Genomic DNA, 18,720 nt, shown 5'->3' on the forward strand with positions numbered 1-18,720 from the left:
AGTCCCACTCTGTTCCCAGTTCCCCAGGCAGCGGCCTCACCCACCTCCAAACCACCCTCACTTTCTCTGCTCACAAGGAGGCTCACCCTCCGCAGACTGGCCACCTGGGAAGACACACACTGTTTTCCTATGAGACAGAGGTTCTCATCTAAGAGGACGCCGCCCCAGCCGAGCTGGTGCTGCCCAGAAAGCTGGCTCTGGCTCTGGGACTGGTCCCGAGCCCCCAGGCCGCTCTGTAGGGACACGGGGTGCAAGACTCTCCCACCCCCTGTCCCTTCCTGTCTGTCCCACTTCCTCCATCCCACAGTGCCCTCGTCTCCAGGCCTCCCAGCTGTCTGGGAGTCCTCAGGGGACCCCCTACCCCACCATCTGAGAACTGCTTCCTGCCGCCCCGCCCTGGCCACTCCCACAGGCTCTGCCTATCTGACCAGCTTTCTCAGAAGCCAGGCACCGCCTCCCTGGGGGCCACTGTTAGTTGGCTGCTGGGACACATCTTGAGAATCGGGATTTATTTCCCTTTTGGTAAAGGAACAGTTTCCCCAATGTTGTTGCCTGGTCACACTGGGCGACCCCAGCACTCAGTAAGACACAGAGGAAGGGTGAAGCTGCACAGCCACTGAGGCACTGTGACAGCCACTGCCCTGCAGTCTCAGGTCTGACCGCCCTCACCCCGGTCCCTCACCCCGGTCCCACACCCCGGTTCCTCGCCTGGCCTTCGTCTGCAGTCCAGCAGCCAGCCGAGTGACCACACATTCACGGAGACTCAGGCACCCGGTGCCCAGACCCGCCCCGCCCCACCAAGCGGGACTTACCCCTCCTGGCCTGCCTGACCTTTGGGCTCAGCATGCTCCTGCCGCCCCCGGGCCAGAGCCGCTGGGTCAGTCATGCTGTCATCACTTCCCGTTTCTCTGGCTCTCGCCCAGGTGCCCCTCATGCCCCGCAAGAGCCCTATGGCCACGGCGTCGGCAGCGGCAGCGAGGCTCGCTCGGCTCCATCCCCTGGCTGTGGACTGCAGGCTTCCGGGGCTGCATCAGCCTCCATGCATTATTTATCCCTCCCGCTCAACTCCGTCCCGGGAGCCTCAGGAAGTTCAGCATCCTCTGCCAATCCTCCCCTGGAGCCCAGGCGCCGGCGGCAGAGGGTGCGGAGCTGAGCCCCGCGGGCAGCGGGCGGGGCGAGGATCCGCCGGGAGGACCGGCCCTGGCGAGGCATCCTGGGCGGCTGGGCGGTGCGGGGCTCGGACCCGCCCTCGGCGCTGGGAGGGCTCTGGGGCTGCGGATGCTGGAGGCGGCAGGGAAACCTACTGCGGCGCCAAGCCCCTGCTGCCTGCCGCGGTCAGGCTGCAGGGTGAGGAGGTGGAGGTGGGAGGGTGCTCTTGGGGAGAGATTGGCCCGGACCCCTGCAGGCGCCCCACCCCCCACCCCCCAGAGCCCGTCCAATGGGACCTGCAAAGCCCCGCGTTTCCTGCCAGGAGGGCCCAGGAGGCGGGGCAGGAGCGCGCTTCCACCTGTTCATTTAGGGAAGGGGCCTGTCTCTGCTGGCTTAGTAAGGGGCCTGGATAAGGAGGGAGAGGACGCAGGTCCTAGGATCTGGGCGGGTCCCTGAGGAGTGGCTCTGTCCTTGGGGTGCCTGTTTAACACCAGCATAACTCCAGCGCTATAGTGGGGGTTCCCTCAATGTCCTAAAAGTTGCCCAAGAATGCAATCTCAGCAGTCACTGTCATTCCGTACCTGCTCTGTGTCCAGCAATGAAGTGGTGCTTCGTATTCAATATCTCAGATAATTCCTGAACTCCTGAGGCAGACGCTGTTGTCCTGGCCTTTCAGAGGGAGAAAGAGGGCACGGGGAGCTGGTAATGTTCCAGTCACATGCTCTCCCCGGCGGGTGTCCACCAGGGCTGTGTCCACCCTGTGCGAGGCTTTCCAGGACGCCAGCCTCTCTGAATGCCCAATGCCAACCCTCCCGGTGACAGTTCCTGCTCGAGAGCCTTGGGGAACGTGTTGGATGGTGAGAGCCTGCCTCTCTGCCCAGACAGCACCCAGGTGCCCGGCCAGGCATTAGCCTGGGCGCTGTGGGGTCCTCTGAGTTGGAAGCCACGGGGTTTGAACACAACCTCTCTGCTTCCCCCTAATCCCTTTAGCGGCCTCCGTCCCTGACCCCGCCTCCCCCGATACTGGCATGTTATCAGCGCCAGCAGCGGGAGGGAGGAGGCCACGGCGGGGCCCACAGTGCGATCCCTGCAGAGATGACGGGCCTGGGCAGTGAAGAGCAGGGGCAGATGGGGAGGTGAGGACCCACCAGGAAGTGGGGGACAGATTCAGGGGGAGAGCAGAGTCTACGGAGGCACAGCTCTTACTCAGCATCACGTCACTTGTTCTGGCTGCAGTCACCCCTCAGAAGGTTTCACTAAGTGTCTTGATGTGACCTAGCTCTTATTAATGCTACACACAGCTATATTCACCCTAAGCCCTGGCCACTGTGCCCCTCACCGTATACCCACAGCCCCCACGCCCTGTGCCCGTCACCTGTATACCCACAGCCCCGCCCCCTGTGCCCCTCACCTGTATACCCACAGCCCTGTCCCCTGTGCCCCTCACCTGTATACCCACAGCCCCCGCCCCCTGTGCCCCTCACCTGTATACCCACAGCCCCTGCCCCCATGCCCCTCACCTGTATACCACAGCCCCTGCCCCGAGTGCCTCTGAGCACTCCCTCTGTGGAATGCCCTTTCCCACACCGTTTCAGCGACTGAGCCTGATCATGCTGAGCAATCATCTGTGAACTGCTGATCCTACCACCACAAAGAGCCATCAAGTGCTTCCTGTACCCCTTAGCCTGCCGATGCCCCTCCTTCACCCCCAGCCTGCAGCCCCATGATGAATATTGACTTGGCGGGCGGACCCAGTGCACTCCCCCCAGTGACAGGAGCGCACTCCTCTTCCTCAGGACAGTTCAGGCCAGTCTGGCCGGAGCAGAGGCCACTCAGGAGGGAAGGACATAGGCGACCATGTGGCCTGTGACTACGGCAGCCTGGGTCCTCTCTCCCAGCCAGAGGCAGGGCAACGACCAGAGACCTAGTTAGGGTCCCTCCCACTTGTTCTGGTTAAGCAGCATATCTTTCTGTGCAGCTCCCGCCCCCCCACAACTCCCCCACCCCCCGCATTAAGTCACCTTGGCTGCATCCCAGGATCAGTGCTGGAACCGAGCGGAGGTGCAGAGGCTCTGGGCTGAACCCCAAAGGCTGCTGGGAAAGACTGCGAGGGGCATAGAAGCTCTTTCCCTCTCTGCCCTCAGACCAGGTCCCAGTGCCTCTCGGGATGAGGGGATCCTTGGGGCCATTGCAAGGGACACGGAGCCCCTCCTTCCTGAGGCTTTCACAGCCCGCTCGCTCCTTGGGCTCTGGACCCTCCGTGTCCCTCTGAGGCTGCGGGAGGGAGGTGGAGCGAGACAGGAGCAGGTCCAGCCTGAGTCGAACGCAAGGCGCTTATCAGAAGGAACTGTCCCACTCCCCTCCCTGGCAGGAAGCCCAGAACAAGGAGGGACCAGGTCTCCCCGAGTAGGAGGGACCCCCTTTCCCACTGTGCCTCCGCCCTCACCCCAGGTGGTCCTGGCCCCTCACTGTGCCCCCCCCCCCCATCATCCAGCCACGTCGAAGGGCTGCTCTGGGCCAGGCGTCGCCGGGACTTAAGGCACGTTGGGAAGAATCAGTGAGCAGAACTCTCCAGAAGGTGTCTGCGGAAATGCATACATCTTGGTGGGATGGTCACCCACCTGCATCCGTGGTCCAGAGCCAGGAAGACTTTACGTCATGTGCGGACAAAAGGGGTTCAATGGGAAGGAGCCCCGCAGGGTGATCCGTTCCCAGCTGGGCAGGCTGTGTGGGCCGTCCCGCCCCAGCCCACAACTGAGGAGTGAAATGCTGGCCGGCCTCACGCAGGCCCTGTCCATGATGTCTGTGCATCCAGGTGGGCACGTCTTGGCAATAAACGGAACCCCTTTAAGAGAGCACAGGCTTGTTAACTGTCCTGCTCTCTCCCGCTGCCACTCCCCTGCTCCCCTCTGCACCTCCCCCGGGATATCTCTGTCCGTTGAGATCTTCTAAACTCCAGTGTGGTCCTTCGCAGGGGCCGCTAGTCCCTGTGTCGCCCGACTCTGGTCCATGTGCCCGAAGCCAGTGCGTGTCTGCCGAGTTCTCACTTCCAGGCCAGGCGTCTCCTCTGTTTGGCTCAAATGACATTTTTATAAAATTCTCTGCATGTGTGGACGTTTTATGTCGACGGTGGTTCTCAACCTTCGATCGTGTCAGGGCTTTGAGAATGGATTACTGGTCCCACCCTAGTGGCCCGCCTGCACCGTGGTCACTGGGAGCTGTGGTGGCTCCACGTGTGGCAGCCTGATAGCGCCACTGGGAAGACACCTGCGTGTCCTGGAGGCTGGGCCCAGAGGCAGTCTTTGGCTGCAGTCGCCTCCAGGGAGGGTTCTTCTCAGGAGCGGAGCATTAGGCCGGTTCCCATGAGGAGGCGGCAGGGCGTCTCTCCCAGCCCGCAGGAGGCCGCTCCATGCCTGGCAGAGCTGCCTGTGCTGGGTGTGGTCTGTGCACTGCACACACAGGTCCAGTAGGGGGAGTGCGGCTGGGTTTGGGCTCTGTGGGCTGCTGGCTTGCCACGTGGTCTGGCATGGTCAGGGGGATTTCCGGCCTGGAGGATAAACCTTCCTTTAACGCTTACCAACGTGCCCTGCTCCCTCATCCCGAAAGCTGCTCGAAGGACAGAGGAAGCTCCTTTGGAGGCGGGAGGGGAAACATTGCTCCCTGGCCCTGTGGCTACAGCAGCAGGGCCCTGACTTCCTGAGGTCTCTGTCTTGGTTGCCAGGCAGATGTTCCCGCCCCCCGCATAACACTCCTGTCCGTGCCGGGTGTGCTGGCCCAGCTGGCTGATACCAATAGTGTGAGAGCTGATTATTAAATTCTCAGGCATTTTGCAAGCCAGTTGTTTGACACAGATATGATTAGAAATTTAATTATGTAAACTTACAATTAAATAAGTTATATTAAAAGACAAAGCATACTCAACCCACATCATGTCCTAATTATTTTACTTCATTTTTCTAGATTATTCACATCCATCTGCCTGCATGGTGGAAATACTATTTGTGCAGGCTGATTCTGTGGGTCATCTTGACTGAGCCCTGGGGTACCCAGACTGCACAGCCAGCATTACTCTGGGTGTGTCTGGATGAAATGAAGATTTGAATCAGTAATAAATAAAGCAAATTGATCGACCTATTGTGGGTGGGCCTCATCCAGCCAGTGGGGGGCCTGAATAGAACAAAAGGCTGACCTACTGAGTAGTAGTGTCTGCTGCCCTGAGCTGGGACAGCTTTTCCCTGCCTTTGGACTTGAACTGAATATTGGCTCCTCTTGGGTCTTGAGCCCGCTGGCCTTTGATCTAGAACTACCCCGTCTTGTGTCTCCAGCTTGTGGACTGCAGATCTTGGGACTTCTCACCCTCAGTAATTATGTGAGTCAATTCTCTCTCTTTTCTTCCCTGCTGCCTTGGTAAAAATCAAAGACAGTCTTGCCCTCCTGGCAGCAGATAGATAGATCTATCATCTATCTGCCTATCTATCTATTTATCTATCTATCTATCACTTCTCTACTCTACCTCTACCTCTATCTCTACCTCTACCTCTTACTGGCTGTTTCTCTGAAGAACCCTAATACAACCATATACTAGGCTGTGACTACACGTCTCTTCCCAGCTCCATGTTTATGGGTGAAATTGATGGTGATGGGAGTATATTCACCAAGAAAATCAGCTAATGCTATCACTCAGAACTAACCTTTCTTCGTCTGGAGAACTGGTTGTTAAACGTTTGCCAGCACACCTCTGGTCATTCCCCACCATGTTCACCGTGTGCCCAGTCACTGCTGACGCCCCACTGTGAGCGGAGGGCCAGGCCTCCACCCACATTTGTTCTCCCCTTCATCCGGGGCACATACAGCTGCTCGACATTTCCCTGCCTCCTTCAGTTTGCTGTGACAGTGTCCTGGCCATGGTGTATGAGCAGATGTGATACGGCACTTCTAGGCCTGGCCCACAGGACCCCTCCCCTCAGCACTCCCTCAGAGTGCCATCCTTGCTGATGGGCTAGAATGGGACTGTCTTGGAAATCCCATGGAGAAGATGGCAGTGGCCCCATAGCCTGGCCCCTCAATGACCTAGAGGAGCCGAGCCCCATTGTCAACTTGGAAACACTCAGGTGGTTATAAGAGGGAGACTGAGCTGGTTCAGACACCGTAACCTTTGGTCCCAACCTTCACTGCAGCACTTGTCACTCATCCCCCCGAACTTTGCAACAGTCAGTGTCCCGGCAGCTGGACCGGCATGCTCTGTGCGGAGTGAATGACTGAGTGGTGTGCGGCTGGGTTTTCTGGTGGCAGGTGCTGAGTGAGCGCTTCCTTAGGGATTAACACCTGTAAACATTGGGTTCCCATAAGTACTACTCATCGGAGAGTCTCTGCTCAGCTTGGACCACTGTCTGGGCCCCACATTTAATTGGGCAGCATTCAGACACAGACTTCATTCCACTACAAAGTGTCACTGTGGTTCTCAGAAGGGAAAGCTCCTCTTAGGGAGTGTGTGCGGCAGCAGTGCAACCGGCCCTGCCACCAGGGGGTGGGGTTTGCTCAAGGAACTGTGAGAGTGGCAGGGATGATCCTAGACCATGAGGCCTGACCCTGGGCCAGGCAGGGGCCCCTACTGAGTTCCTGCTTTGGAGTCAGAAGCTGAGAGGAGAAGGAAATATGATCTCATCAGTGGGTTTCTGGGTCCTGGGGACAGAATGTGCTGAGGCTCCAAGGAGCTGTCACCCTTGCCCTAAAGCCGGGACTGGGGGACCAGGTCACAGCTGGCACCAAAGCTGCCCAGGCTCAAGCAGCCACCCTGTCCTCACACAAGCCCATCAGGAAGCAGGTCTGAGGTGATTTCCCTTCCATTTAGAAAATGATGAATCACCACTTGGGTTGTTCTGCATTACTGAAAACCAGGCTTCTCCTGTGGAGACACCTGCATGTGTGCGAAGGCAGGGACGGGGCAGATGGAAAGGTGCACATTTCCCAGGCCTTCTTTCGGACACTCGCACCTCTCAACAAGGTCAAGGCTGCTCCCATGCTCCTCCCTGCAGACAGGACAGTCCTCTGTGGGCGTGGCCTCCACCTGCTCTCCAATCATTTCCCCTCCTGCATCTCCAAAGCCTCCCTTTCTCACCGTCCTAGACCCAAGTGGACAAACACATGTGTCTCCTCTACACTCAGAACAGATCTGCTCTGTCCCTGCAGGTGGTTTCCTGTGGCCACGTGACCCAGTCTCCGCCATCAGGTGCTGCCTGGTTTTGATCTAACCTTGAGTGTGCCATGAAGAGACCGAGGTGGTTAGAATAGCCCTCCCAGAGCTGGTGGACAGAATGTGCTGAGGCTCCAAGGAGCTGTCACCCTTGCCCTAAACATGTCCTGTGTGGCAATGGTGGAGGCGCTCTGACCACGCACGTTTGAGAAGATGATCCTGGCACCTCTTGCTTTAGGCCCCCTTAACTACCACCATCCTCGGCTCTCCAGCTCCCAAAGGAGTTTGCAAACCTCTGATAAACTCCCGATAAATTCCCCCTCTGGCTTTAGCTGATTTGGGTTGCCTCTTTGTGACCTCAAACCACAGAATTCTGATGCTTATGTCATGCCTCTCAGCCCATGTTTTCACGTTCCTTTTCTCTCTCACTTCCCACACTAACTCAGCGCGGGCCCATTTCCCCACTGATTGCGTTTCCTTCCTTATTTCCCCAGTTATGCCCTTGCTACTCACTGTATGTCTCAGCCAGGAACCCACAGGCGAGGCCCCCAGACCCTGGCTCCGACCTTCTGCAGCCCGTCATCGTCATCGCATGTCCTGGGCGAGGCTCCTGCTGCCAACGGCTGAGTGCCATCTCAGCCCAGCCAGAAGGTGCTGCAGGAGGAGGCGCTGCTGCACCTTTATTTCCTCCTCATCCCCCTCAACATTCAGGGTGTCCCCTCTGCCCTCCGTGAGAGTGTGGCCACACTTGCTGCCTTGCTCTAGTCAGCAGTCACACTCCCGGGGCCAGCAGAACTATTCTTTACAAATGAAGGAGCAACGAACTCATTCTCAGATAATCAAAAATCGAGACAAATTACTGCCAGCACAACTGTCATACAGAAAATGCTAAAGGGAGCCCTGCAGGCAGGAATAAAAGGACACCAGAGAGTAACTTGAATTCACATAAAGAATAAGGAACACCAGCAGAAAGGTAAAATATTACATATTTAAGGCAGTATTAATATGTCTTAATATTACATATTAAGACAGGGTCTGGGGGGCTCGCCTGTGGCTTCCTGGCTGAGACATACAGGGCATTTCTGTGTAACCTCTCTCTCTCTCTCTCTCTCTCTCTCTCTCTCTCTCTCTCTCTTTTTTTTTTTTTTACCTGATTTACAAGATAACTGCATAAAACAAAAATGATGAACCTATGTTGCTGAGCACACAATGTATAAAGATGAAATGGGTGATGATATGTAAGTGGGAGAGGGGCTTCTGGAGATATATAAGGAAGATTTTTATATACTATTGACATTAAATTGGCATTAATCCAAACTAAATTGATACAAATTAAGACACATTCTAACAGTGTAGTGATTGCAGTGGGAAGGGGGTGGGTGGGCAGAGATGAAAGAGGGTATGGGGAGGATAAATAAAAGAAATGACAAGGCAATAAGAGAGTATGCCCAAAATGAAGTATTAATTTAAGATTTGAGGAACAAAAGGATATGTGGCACATAGAAAAAAAATAGCAAGATAGCATGCCCTTTCTTAGGAATAATTATATTAAATGTAAATAGATTAAAATATCCAGTTGAAAGGCAGAGGTAGGCAGAATGGATTAAAAACAACTTTCAACAATAAGTGCACTATCTACAGAGACTTACTTAAGATTCAAAGACATAAATAGGTTGAAAGTGACAGGACAGAAAAAGATACTCCATGTAAACATTGATCAAAAGAAAGCTGGAGTAGCTGTACTAAATTCAGACAGAAAAGACTTCAAGACGAAAATTTATTATAAGAGAGAAAGAAGGACAATATAATGAAAGTCTGTCCATCAAGAAGTTATGGCAACTATAAACATATTCACCTAATAATAGAGTATGAAAGTCCATGATGCAGAAATAGACAGACTTGAGAGAATAGACAGTGAACAACAGTAACTGAAACCTTCAGCATCTCACTTTCCATAATGGACAGAACACCAGTGAGGAAAGGAAGACTGAACAGCACTACGACCGAACTCCAGCTACCCCACAGCAGCAGAATAGACATTCTTCTCAAGTGCTCATGGGACATCACCACAGATCAAACACTAGGCCACAAGGAGATCTTAACAGTTTTAAGAGGATATCTGCTCTCATCACTTCTCATCAACACTGTTCTTCCCGCAGGAACGGCTGCACCACGGGAGGAGAGTTGACTCACTAGCTGCAATTTGCTTTGCTCTCGTTGGCAGGTGAGGGTTGTGTTTTGGACAGTGATTTCATGCTTTTCCAAGTGTTGCTTCTCTGTCTACAGCTTTGCATAGCTTGCTTGGCAGCCTCTCGGTGCGAACCCCGAGTGGGGGCGGTGACTTCAGAGGGAGTGAGTCTGCCCATCCCTGCAGACTCCATGGCTCCCCTTAGCTTCTACCTCCCAATGGACTCCCCACTTCCTGGTTCTGGTTGCCGCAGTGTGGGCGGCGGTGTGGCACCACAGACAGAGTCTGGCCTTTGTGACCAAAACCTGGCAGCGCCATGCATGTGCACTGGCTGAGATCACACAAGCCACGCCTCTCTGAGCACTGCAAACACCTCAGCTGCAAAATGCGGATGTCAGAGCCATTTTGCTATTGAGACCAGGCAGTAAAGCAGGTAGCATGGTTGGTATGGATTTGACCCTCCACACCATGTAGGTATGTAGCTGCCTCTATGCTGGTTATCCACTAGATGAACAGAGAAGCAGGGAATGGGCCGGCCGCTCAGGAGCCTAGAATCTAGTGAGGGGGAGGCAGACCCATGCAACTGTGCATGCTCCCCCTCACACGTGCACACTTTCCCAGCCCGATGATCACACTCAGGTTCAGGGGCCCATGTTTCCCATGAGCTTGACTTCATCATGCACACATGAACACATATGTGCGGACTGGCAGGTGTCCACACTTCCCCTGACGGGCATGTCGCAGAGCCGCTGGGGAAAAGCTGTGGCCTGCTGTCCGCAGCTCCACTCCTCTGCCCGCTGCTGCCCCAGGCAGGAGCTGTGCGCCCTGCAGGTGCATCCTATGTGCTGGCGGCACATCTGCCCCCTTCTGACGCTCACCGATTATTCTCAGAATATTTCACTCTGGTCAACAAAAGGTCCAGCCGACATGCCAGGCTCTCAACTGAAGGGCTTGTATGCATGCACATAAGCATAAACAGTGGACACAAGATACTGGGAGGGGGTGAGGGCATGTGCCAGGAATAGGGGAGGCCAGGGGAAGGTCAATTGGAAAAAAATAAAAGGAGACATATGTACTGCTATTTGCAATACTTTAAACAATAATAATAATAAAAAAAAGAGCAAAAGCATCTGGCCCCAGAGTGGCTGCTCACTAAATGTGCCCCTGTGGCCCTCAGGGCCCCTGCCTGCCCGTTCAGCATGGCCACCTCTGGGGGCTGCGGGTCTTGTTAGTCCCCCCCCTGCCCTCGAGCAGCCAGCAGTGGACTGCCCGGCCAGGGGCAGGTTAGGTGCCACCTCTGTGCTCTGGGGCCTGAGAGGTGCCCACTGCTCCCGCTGCCTCCAGGGGGAGCTCCGGCCAGGGCAGAGGGTCTCTGGCTGTGTGGCAGTTTCCACTCCAGCTTTGTCCAACTCTCCTTCTGGTTCTTCCAGAAAACACCATCACTGCACAGCTTCCCAGGCACCTAATGGCTCTCCCCTCCGTTAGAGGCGCGATGGGCCTTGGTGGGAGGTGGGAGGGTGAATGGCCGCCGAGAGGGAGCACTGCTTCTGCCCAAACATAGTAAAGGGACTAAGTGGCAGACGGCCCCCAGCCACTCAGCTGTCCCGTCAGGGCACCTCTATCCCTTCAGAACCCCGGAGAGCAAAGGGGCATTCTGGACGCTAAAGACACCTGAACCCAACCCCCAGTCCCAGGGTGGCACAGACACAGCCCCAGTGAGAGCATTCCGGGCACATCCCGAAAGAGGAACCTGGTGCAGAGGGCCACGGTGACGCATCTGCTCTCCTGTTTCTAAGAGGAAGTCACACTCGACACAGACGATCACTTCCTGAAGTGACTGGCTAGTGTTTTATTCTCCATGTGAAATAAAATCCCTCAATTTTAGGGTGTGCATACTTTTCAATTACATTTCAAATCATTTTTATTGATTTCAGAGAGGAAGGGAGATGGAGAAAGAGGTAGAATCATCAATGATGAGAAAGAATAATTGATCGGCTCCGCTGCCTCCTGCACAACCCCCACTGGGGATGTAACCTGCAACCCAGGCATGTGCCCTGACTGGAACTGAACTCAGGACCCTTTAGGCCGCAGGCCAACACTCTATCCACTGAGCTAAACCGGCCAATCAATCAGTGCCTTCTGTACACTCCCCAACTGGGGATAGAACCGGAACCTGGGTATGTGCCCCGATCAGGAATTGAACCCACCACCTTTCGGTGCACAGACAAAGCTCCAGCCAACTGAGCCGCGGGCCCGGGCCAGCTCCTTTCTGCAGTCAGCTTCTCTGCAGTCACACTTGGTTCCCAGAGCCGGCCTGGCCAGCGATGAAGAGCTTGGCCCTGGACAAAGCAGCTGTTCTCTCCACACCTGTTTCCTCTCCTTTAAAACGGGGACACCAGCACCCTCTGGCACGGACTGGCGAGAGGAGCCAGTGAGAGGACACACGCGCCCCTGGGGAGACCAGGGAGATGTAGCCCTTACACACCTGCTTCTGCAGTTCACCTCAGCCCAGGGCCTGCCCTCCAGCCAGCACGTTCCCGCAGGACAGCTTTCATTGATAGAAAATGCCTATAGGCGACTTTCAGACCTGCGAGATTTGATGGGAACGGAAAGGCTGTGGCCTTGAGCCGTCTCATGGCGAGGAGAGGGGCGCGCTGAGCAGAGGGTCTCAAACCATAGGAGAGCCGTTGTCATTTCCCTGAAAATAATGCTGATTCTCTAGAGCAGTGTTTCCCAACCTTCTCTCATGATGAGAATCACCTGGTGGAGTTGTTAAAACACAGATTCCTGAATGCCAACTAAGAAGTGCTAAACTAGAATTTTTGGGAACATATAGGTAAAATTGTATACTTAACTAGTGCTCTAAGACAGATGTTATATACAGAGCACTAAGTTAGGTATGCAATTTTACCTATATGTTCTCAAAAATTCTAGTTTAGCACTTCTTAGTTGGGATTCAGGAATCTGTGTTTTAACAACTCCACCAGGTGATTCTCATCATGAGAGAAGGTTGGGAAACACTGCTCTAGAGAACCACACCTAAGCCACGTGGTGAGGAGGAGAAGCAGATGAAATGCCTCTGCACGCGCGGGGTGACGGCCTGGGAACCTCACGTTCCTCTGGTATCTGGTGACGAGGGGCCTTTTAGGAAGAGGCTTCAGGAAGCCCTGCGGGTCATGGGGAGCAGTGAGAATCCGGGGTTCACATCCTTTGGGCCTCCCGGGCCCTTGCTCCGGGGTTGCTGGAGAGCTCGCTGGTGAGTGCCTTTCCATGACCCCCTCAGCAGCCGGAGTGAGGCCCATGTAGTTACCAAATCACATGCACTGAACACGCGCTGTGGCAGGGTCTCCTGCGTACACACTTCAGCCCGAGTCACTATTTGCAGCAACCATGACCTCCATGTAGCTGAGGATCTGTGTGCAGCCTCACAGGCAACGCAGGGAGCCAGGACGGCCTGGGATTCAGTCCAGGTCTGCCTGCCTCCAGAGCTTCCATCCTAATAACACAGGACACAGCCACCGGCACTGCAGGGCACAGAGGGCTTCACACCCACGCACCTGCTGTTCCCAGCGCCCAGCGCGCTCCTGAAGGGCTGGCCTCCCGAGCTGTTTCACCTCCCAGCTCCCTCTCAGGCAGCACTGTCCTAACTCTCCCCCCTACCCCTCCCATGCAGCACTGTTCTAACTCTCCCGCAGCTCACAGGTGGTGACTCCAGCAGAAACCAGACGAGAGGTGCTCACGTCTCCGCCCAGTGCTCACGCTCGGGCTCATGCTCTGGCTTTGCTGAGCTTTCCTTCTGGTTGGACAAACCAGGGCTCAAGGCTTCCAGAACATGGTCTCTGCTCCACACCCACCCACACTCAGCCGCCGAGATCCTCGCAAAGGAGGGATTCCTATACAGAGCGTGCCACCTAGAATAGCCGCTTCTACTCCTAAACCCAGCTGGTTTCAGCAGGCCTTTATGGTCTGTCCTCTCCATGTTGCCAATCTAGCCCAGGGCCCAGCTTGGAGACTCCCATGTCCCCAGTCTGGCCCAGGGCTCAGCCCAGGAGCCCAGTATGAACGGGTGTTGGCAAGAAACAAACTGATGTGAACCCTGACACCCCCGTCTTGGCCCTTCAGAACTTCATCAGGACTGATGACTTTTGCTTGGCTGATCTCAGCCTCCAGGTTGACTAACCCCTGGTGACCCCAAGCTCTCACTCTATTCTCATGGTTTGTCTTTCTGGGTTGGGAAGCCCATTAGGTGGAATAGTTAGCCCTACCCTAAATAAAGGCACTCTTATCAGAATTACCTCCCAGAGTCCAAGCGGAAGACCAGCCCTCTTTCTGAGCGAGGTTAAATTCCATACTACACACTCATCAATTTGGGAAAGTTCTTAGCCATTATTATCTCAAATATTTCTTCTTTCCTCTTCTCTTTCTGGCATAGTAATCATGTGTTCATTACACCTTCTAAAATTATCTCACAGTTCTTGGATATCGTTCTGCTTTTTTGCTCTTTTTTCTCCTTGCATTTCAGTTTGGAATTTTCTGTATGAAATGACATATCTTCAGGTTTACTGGTTCTTTCCTTTGCTGTGTCCAGACTGCTGATGAGCCATCAGAGGCATTCTTCATTTTTATTGCAATGTCTGGTTTATAACATTTTTCCTTTTTTTAATTGATTAAGGTATAACATATGTGTCCATATATCCCCAATGCCCCCCCCCCTAACATTTTCCTTTTGATTTAGATTTTCCATCTCTCTGTTTACATTAGCCATCTGTCCTTGCATGTTATCTACTTTTTCTTTTGAGTCCTTAACATGCGAATCATAATTACTTCAAGTTCTCTATCTCAGTGTTTTTCAACCTTTTTTGGGCAAAGGCACACTTGTTTCATGAAAAAAATCACGAGGCACACCACCATTAGAAAATGTTAAAAAATTTAACTCTGTGCCTATATTGACTATATATAAAGTAATTCTCTTGAATAGGAATCAAATAAACACAAAGAAAGTATTTTATAATTACTTTATTATGAAATATTAAGTAAACAAAATAGTGAAAAATTATAAAATTCTTGTCTTGTCTGCACCTACGGCACACCAGGCAACATCTCGCGGCACACTAGTGTGCCGTGGAACAGCGGTTGAAAAATGCTGCTCTATCTGATGGTTCCAAGTCTGTCATATCCGACTTTGGTTCTGATGCTTGGCTAGTGTGAGCTGGGGTTCACTGTGACCCTTCCCCAGGTCAGCTGGGCCCTCATAACCCAGCAGGTTAGGCTGTGATTGACTAGTTTCCCCTGAGGCCAGGCCTTGTTAAGAAGAACAGAGCCCTCTGACATTTCTAGATGATTCCTTCCTCTCCTCCCCCATCCCCCTTAGAAGCTCAGGGGATTTTTCTCTGTGGGAACCTGGATGGGGACAGCTCTCAGTGTGTCCACACTGCTCATCAATGTCAGCACAGACATTCTTCCTGGCGCTGCTTCCCTGGGGTTTCCACTTGGGAGCCTCTGCTCCAGTAAGTAGTGACTCCCTGTGCTCACTTGTGTCTCCGACATGGGGGCCGTGATTTGTCCTGGGTCCTCCCCTCTCCTTCGGATCTTAGAAGGTTTGCAGATTTTTTTAGTCTGTTCTGCTCATTACTTGGTTAGCAGAGAGGTGACTTCTATGTTCCTATGTGCTTTTTCTTGCTGGTTAGCATGTTTTGTAATTTTTGGTTGGAAGCCATACCTAGAGTACTGGATGAGAGAAGTTATGGTGAATAAGTCTTAGTTTGAGGTTTTAAGCTCACCTGGCTGGGAGCTATTCTGTGTTTAACATTCATTATATCTGTAGATGTCAGAGGCTTCCATTCTCTCTAATATCCTCATTTCCCCTTCTCTGTTGTCTTTGGGTTTTCCTGACAACCCTTCCACAGAGTCAGCCCTGCATTTATTTTCATTGTGAAAATAATGGTGTTATGGTGTGAGAGGGGATGCATTTCTGTGGTCTCGGGGTCAACGATCAGCCTTTCTGTGGCCTGGGCCCTCCCTGGTATGACCTTTGGAAGTATCACATAGCTTCTCTCTCTCCCACTGGACGTGGCTGACTGCCCTTCCGCCAGGTGGCTAAGCCTCTGCAACTTGTTTTAGTGGCAGAGCAGGGCTTTGTTACTGAGAAGCGCTGGTCCTATTTAAAAGCCCATCACTCCCAAAGGAAAAGGTTCACAGCCAGAGGTTAACAGTGGGATCCATGGTAGGTTTGCTTAGCTCTGTGATGAAGGGTAAGACTGCCCTCTATCACCCAAACCGAACATCCTACTGCTGCCCAGCTGGAAACCCCAGACATCCTCCAGGCCTCTCCTGTCCAGCACTGCAAGCACTGTCCGTCTTTTCTCCCTAATATCTCTCAAACCTGCTGTCCTCTATATTCTCAGTGACTCAGGTCCTCAGGAAGTCCATCTGACCTCCAGTAGACTTCTTCCCATGCTGTTCCTTCGTTCATTCATTCATTCATTCATTCATTCACTCACTCAACAAAGCACTGTAAAAGGAGCTCTAACATTAACCTTTGTCCTTACCGTTTAAGTGGTGCTTGAATAGTCATAAAAGGAGTGCTAGTAGTGGAAATAAAGCATGTAGGTTAGAGCCCGCATCTTAATAAGAGAGGAGACAAATCGTAGATGAAATAAATAAGTACTAAGTAGGACTTCTAGCTATGTATAAGCGATGAGGTCAGTAAGTCATCTTCCCCAAATGCAACTATAAATATAGACAAAATTGACAAAAACAACCATTTTCATTCTCTGGAATTGACCAAAGGCATGCAAGTCTCAAAAGCACTTACACATGAAAAACTGCAGTGCCTTCGGGAAGAAGAGTGACAGTCTGGTGTTCTTGCCTAGGGTCTCTCACTCCCCAGCTCAGTCATCTCAGAGGTTCCGCCAGGGTGTGGCACATAACTCTGCTCACAAAGTCAGAGTGGCTCATTTAAGTTTGAGTGGTGAGAGGTGCCCTTATCATTGACAAGAGGCTTTGTCAATGGATAGACAGTCTTGGCAGTAGGTAAATGGAGGGAATCAATGCTCTATCTGAGGTTCTGGTCATTTGGGGGCACATATGTTTTGACTTAGGCTACATGCATGTCCAGTGGGGACCAGAGAGGCTCACTGTATCCCACACCTCTGCCAGCCCTGAGATGTGGCCATGCACAGAGGTGAAGGCCCAGAAGAATATAAGAGCCAAGAAAACCTGAAATAGCCTAAGCTTTGATAGCATTTCCCCACTCCAAACATGATCTATTGGTTGAGAATGGATGATTTAATGGCTCAAGATGTGAAAACAACATTGGTCCAGTCATTGGCTGATCACTGAATTGCACAGAAACCCCTAGGAAGTCAAGCTTACAAATAAAAGGAAGAATAAAAAACAAATATAAGCAGTAATATTAGTGACTGTATACCATGGGGGTAACAGACTTATCCTAAGCAAGTTACCAAATAAACAATTTAACAACAACATTAAAGTATTTAGTGGGAAAAAAGAATCCAGAATTCTATATTATCTTAAATGTCCAGTTTTTACCAAAAAAAAGTAATAAGATATATAAAGTAATAGGCAAAGGTGAACTATACTCAGGATAAAAGTCAATAGAAACTCTCTGAGTATTCCCAGATTTTGTCTTTAGCAGACTAATACTAAAACAACAACAACAACTATGTAAATGTGTTTAAATAACTAAAGGAAAAAATTTTAAAGAATTTAAATAATGTATGACAACAATTAATCAACAAATAGAAAATCTCAAAGAGATATAAAATATGTTTTAAAATGGAAATTATTAAATTTAAAGTCCAATAACTGAAATGAAAAATTTATAACAGGGGCTCAACAAAAAATTTGATATGGCAGAAGAAAGAATAAGTGAATTTGAAGTGAGAGCTATAGAAATGATTCAATCTGAAGAACCTAGAGAAACTCAGAGCAATACAATTAAAGAAAAAAGAACAGCCTCTGAGAGATCTATAAAGCAACATTAAGCATGCCGGTATGCATGTAATATAGCAAGTCCATAAGGAGACAAATAGAAAAAGAGACAGAAAATTAGTTGAAAAATTAGTGGCTGAAACTTGCCCAAATTTAATGGAAAAATATTATTTTCCACATATAGCAAGCTCAAAAAAATTCCAAAAGGATAAATAAAAAGAGATCTATACTTCCACACAATAGAGTAAAACTATTTAAGAGAAAGAGCAAATCTTGAAAGCAACAAGAGAAAAATAACTCGTCACATAGAGAAGACCATCAATATAATCAACAGCAGACTTCTCATCTGAAACAATGGAAGCTAAAGTGGAAGGACATATTTCAAGGGTTGAAAAACAGCAACAAACTGTTACCCAAGAATTCTATCTCCAAATAGCTATCTTTCAAAAACTAAGGTGAAATAAAGACATCTCCAGATAAATAAAGATGGAGAGAATTCCTGACAGGCAGATCTGCCCTATAAGAAACACTAAAGGAAGTTCTCCAGGGTAAAAGGAAATAAAGACCAGCAGTAAAAAATGAAGTCCACAGGAAATGATAAATATGTGGTTAATATTTATCTGTAAATAAGCCATGCATCACTTGGTTACGGGATACATTCTGAGAGAAGTGTCCTTCTGCTGTTTGTCATTTGCAAACATCCTAATGTGCACTCACACAAACCTAGATGGTCCAGCCTATTGCGCACCTGTGCTCTATGGCATAGCCTGCTGTTTCTGGACTGCAAACCTAGGCTGGAAATTTCTTACGTATGTAGACATAGGAAAAGTATAGTAAAAATATAGTACACAAGATTTAAAAGGTATACCTGTGAGAGGACACGTATCTTGACTGGGCTTACAGGACTGGAAAGTACTCCGAGTCACTTAGTGAGCAGTGAGTGCATGTGGAGGCCTAGGACACTACTATACACTACTGCAGACTATGAACCCTGCACACCAGTATCATCCCAAACATGTAAGTAATGCAGTGCAACATGATACTATGATGGCTACAATGTCACTAGGTGATAGGAGTTTTCCGTCTCATTAAAATCTATGTATAGATTTTACATTAACACATGGAGGAGGAAGGAAATAAATTACTTTGGAGAAAGTTTCTATTTTTACTGGAATTAAGTACTCATCTGAAATAGATTAAAATAAAAGTGCATATTGTAATTCCTAGAGCAGGGGTG

At 51.2% G+C, this 18,720-nt stretch overlaps 1 protein-coding gene across 6 annotated transcripts in view; it reads right to left on the minus strand.

Moving 5' to 3' along the window:
• The window catches only part of ARHGAP22 (Rho GTPase activating protein 22), a gene marked incomplete at its 5' end in the record, with an annotated part of 135,444 nt that overhangs the window by 111,732 nt on the left and 4,992 nt on the right, over positions 1-18,720 (minus strand). For 3 of the 6 annotated variants that reach the window (XM_084904170.1, XM_084904168.1, XM_084904166.1), the window contains one exon: positions 813-882. The exons of the other annotated variants lie outside the window; for them this stretch is intronic. In XM_084904170.1, coding sequence (XP_084760296.1) covers positions 813-846 — 34 coding nt within the window. Of the gene's footprint in view, positions 1-812; positions 883-18,720 lie in introns of those variants that run through there. 6 annotated transcript variants of the gene reach the window in all.

Source organism: Pipistrellus hanaki (assembly GCF_964339955.1).
Source record: "Pipistrellus hanaki genome assembly, chromosome: 14".
In the NCBI taxonomy this organism is placed as follows: Eukaryota; Metazoa; Chordata; class Mammalia; order Chiroptera; family Vespertilionidae; genus Pipistrellus; species Pipistrellus hanaki.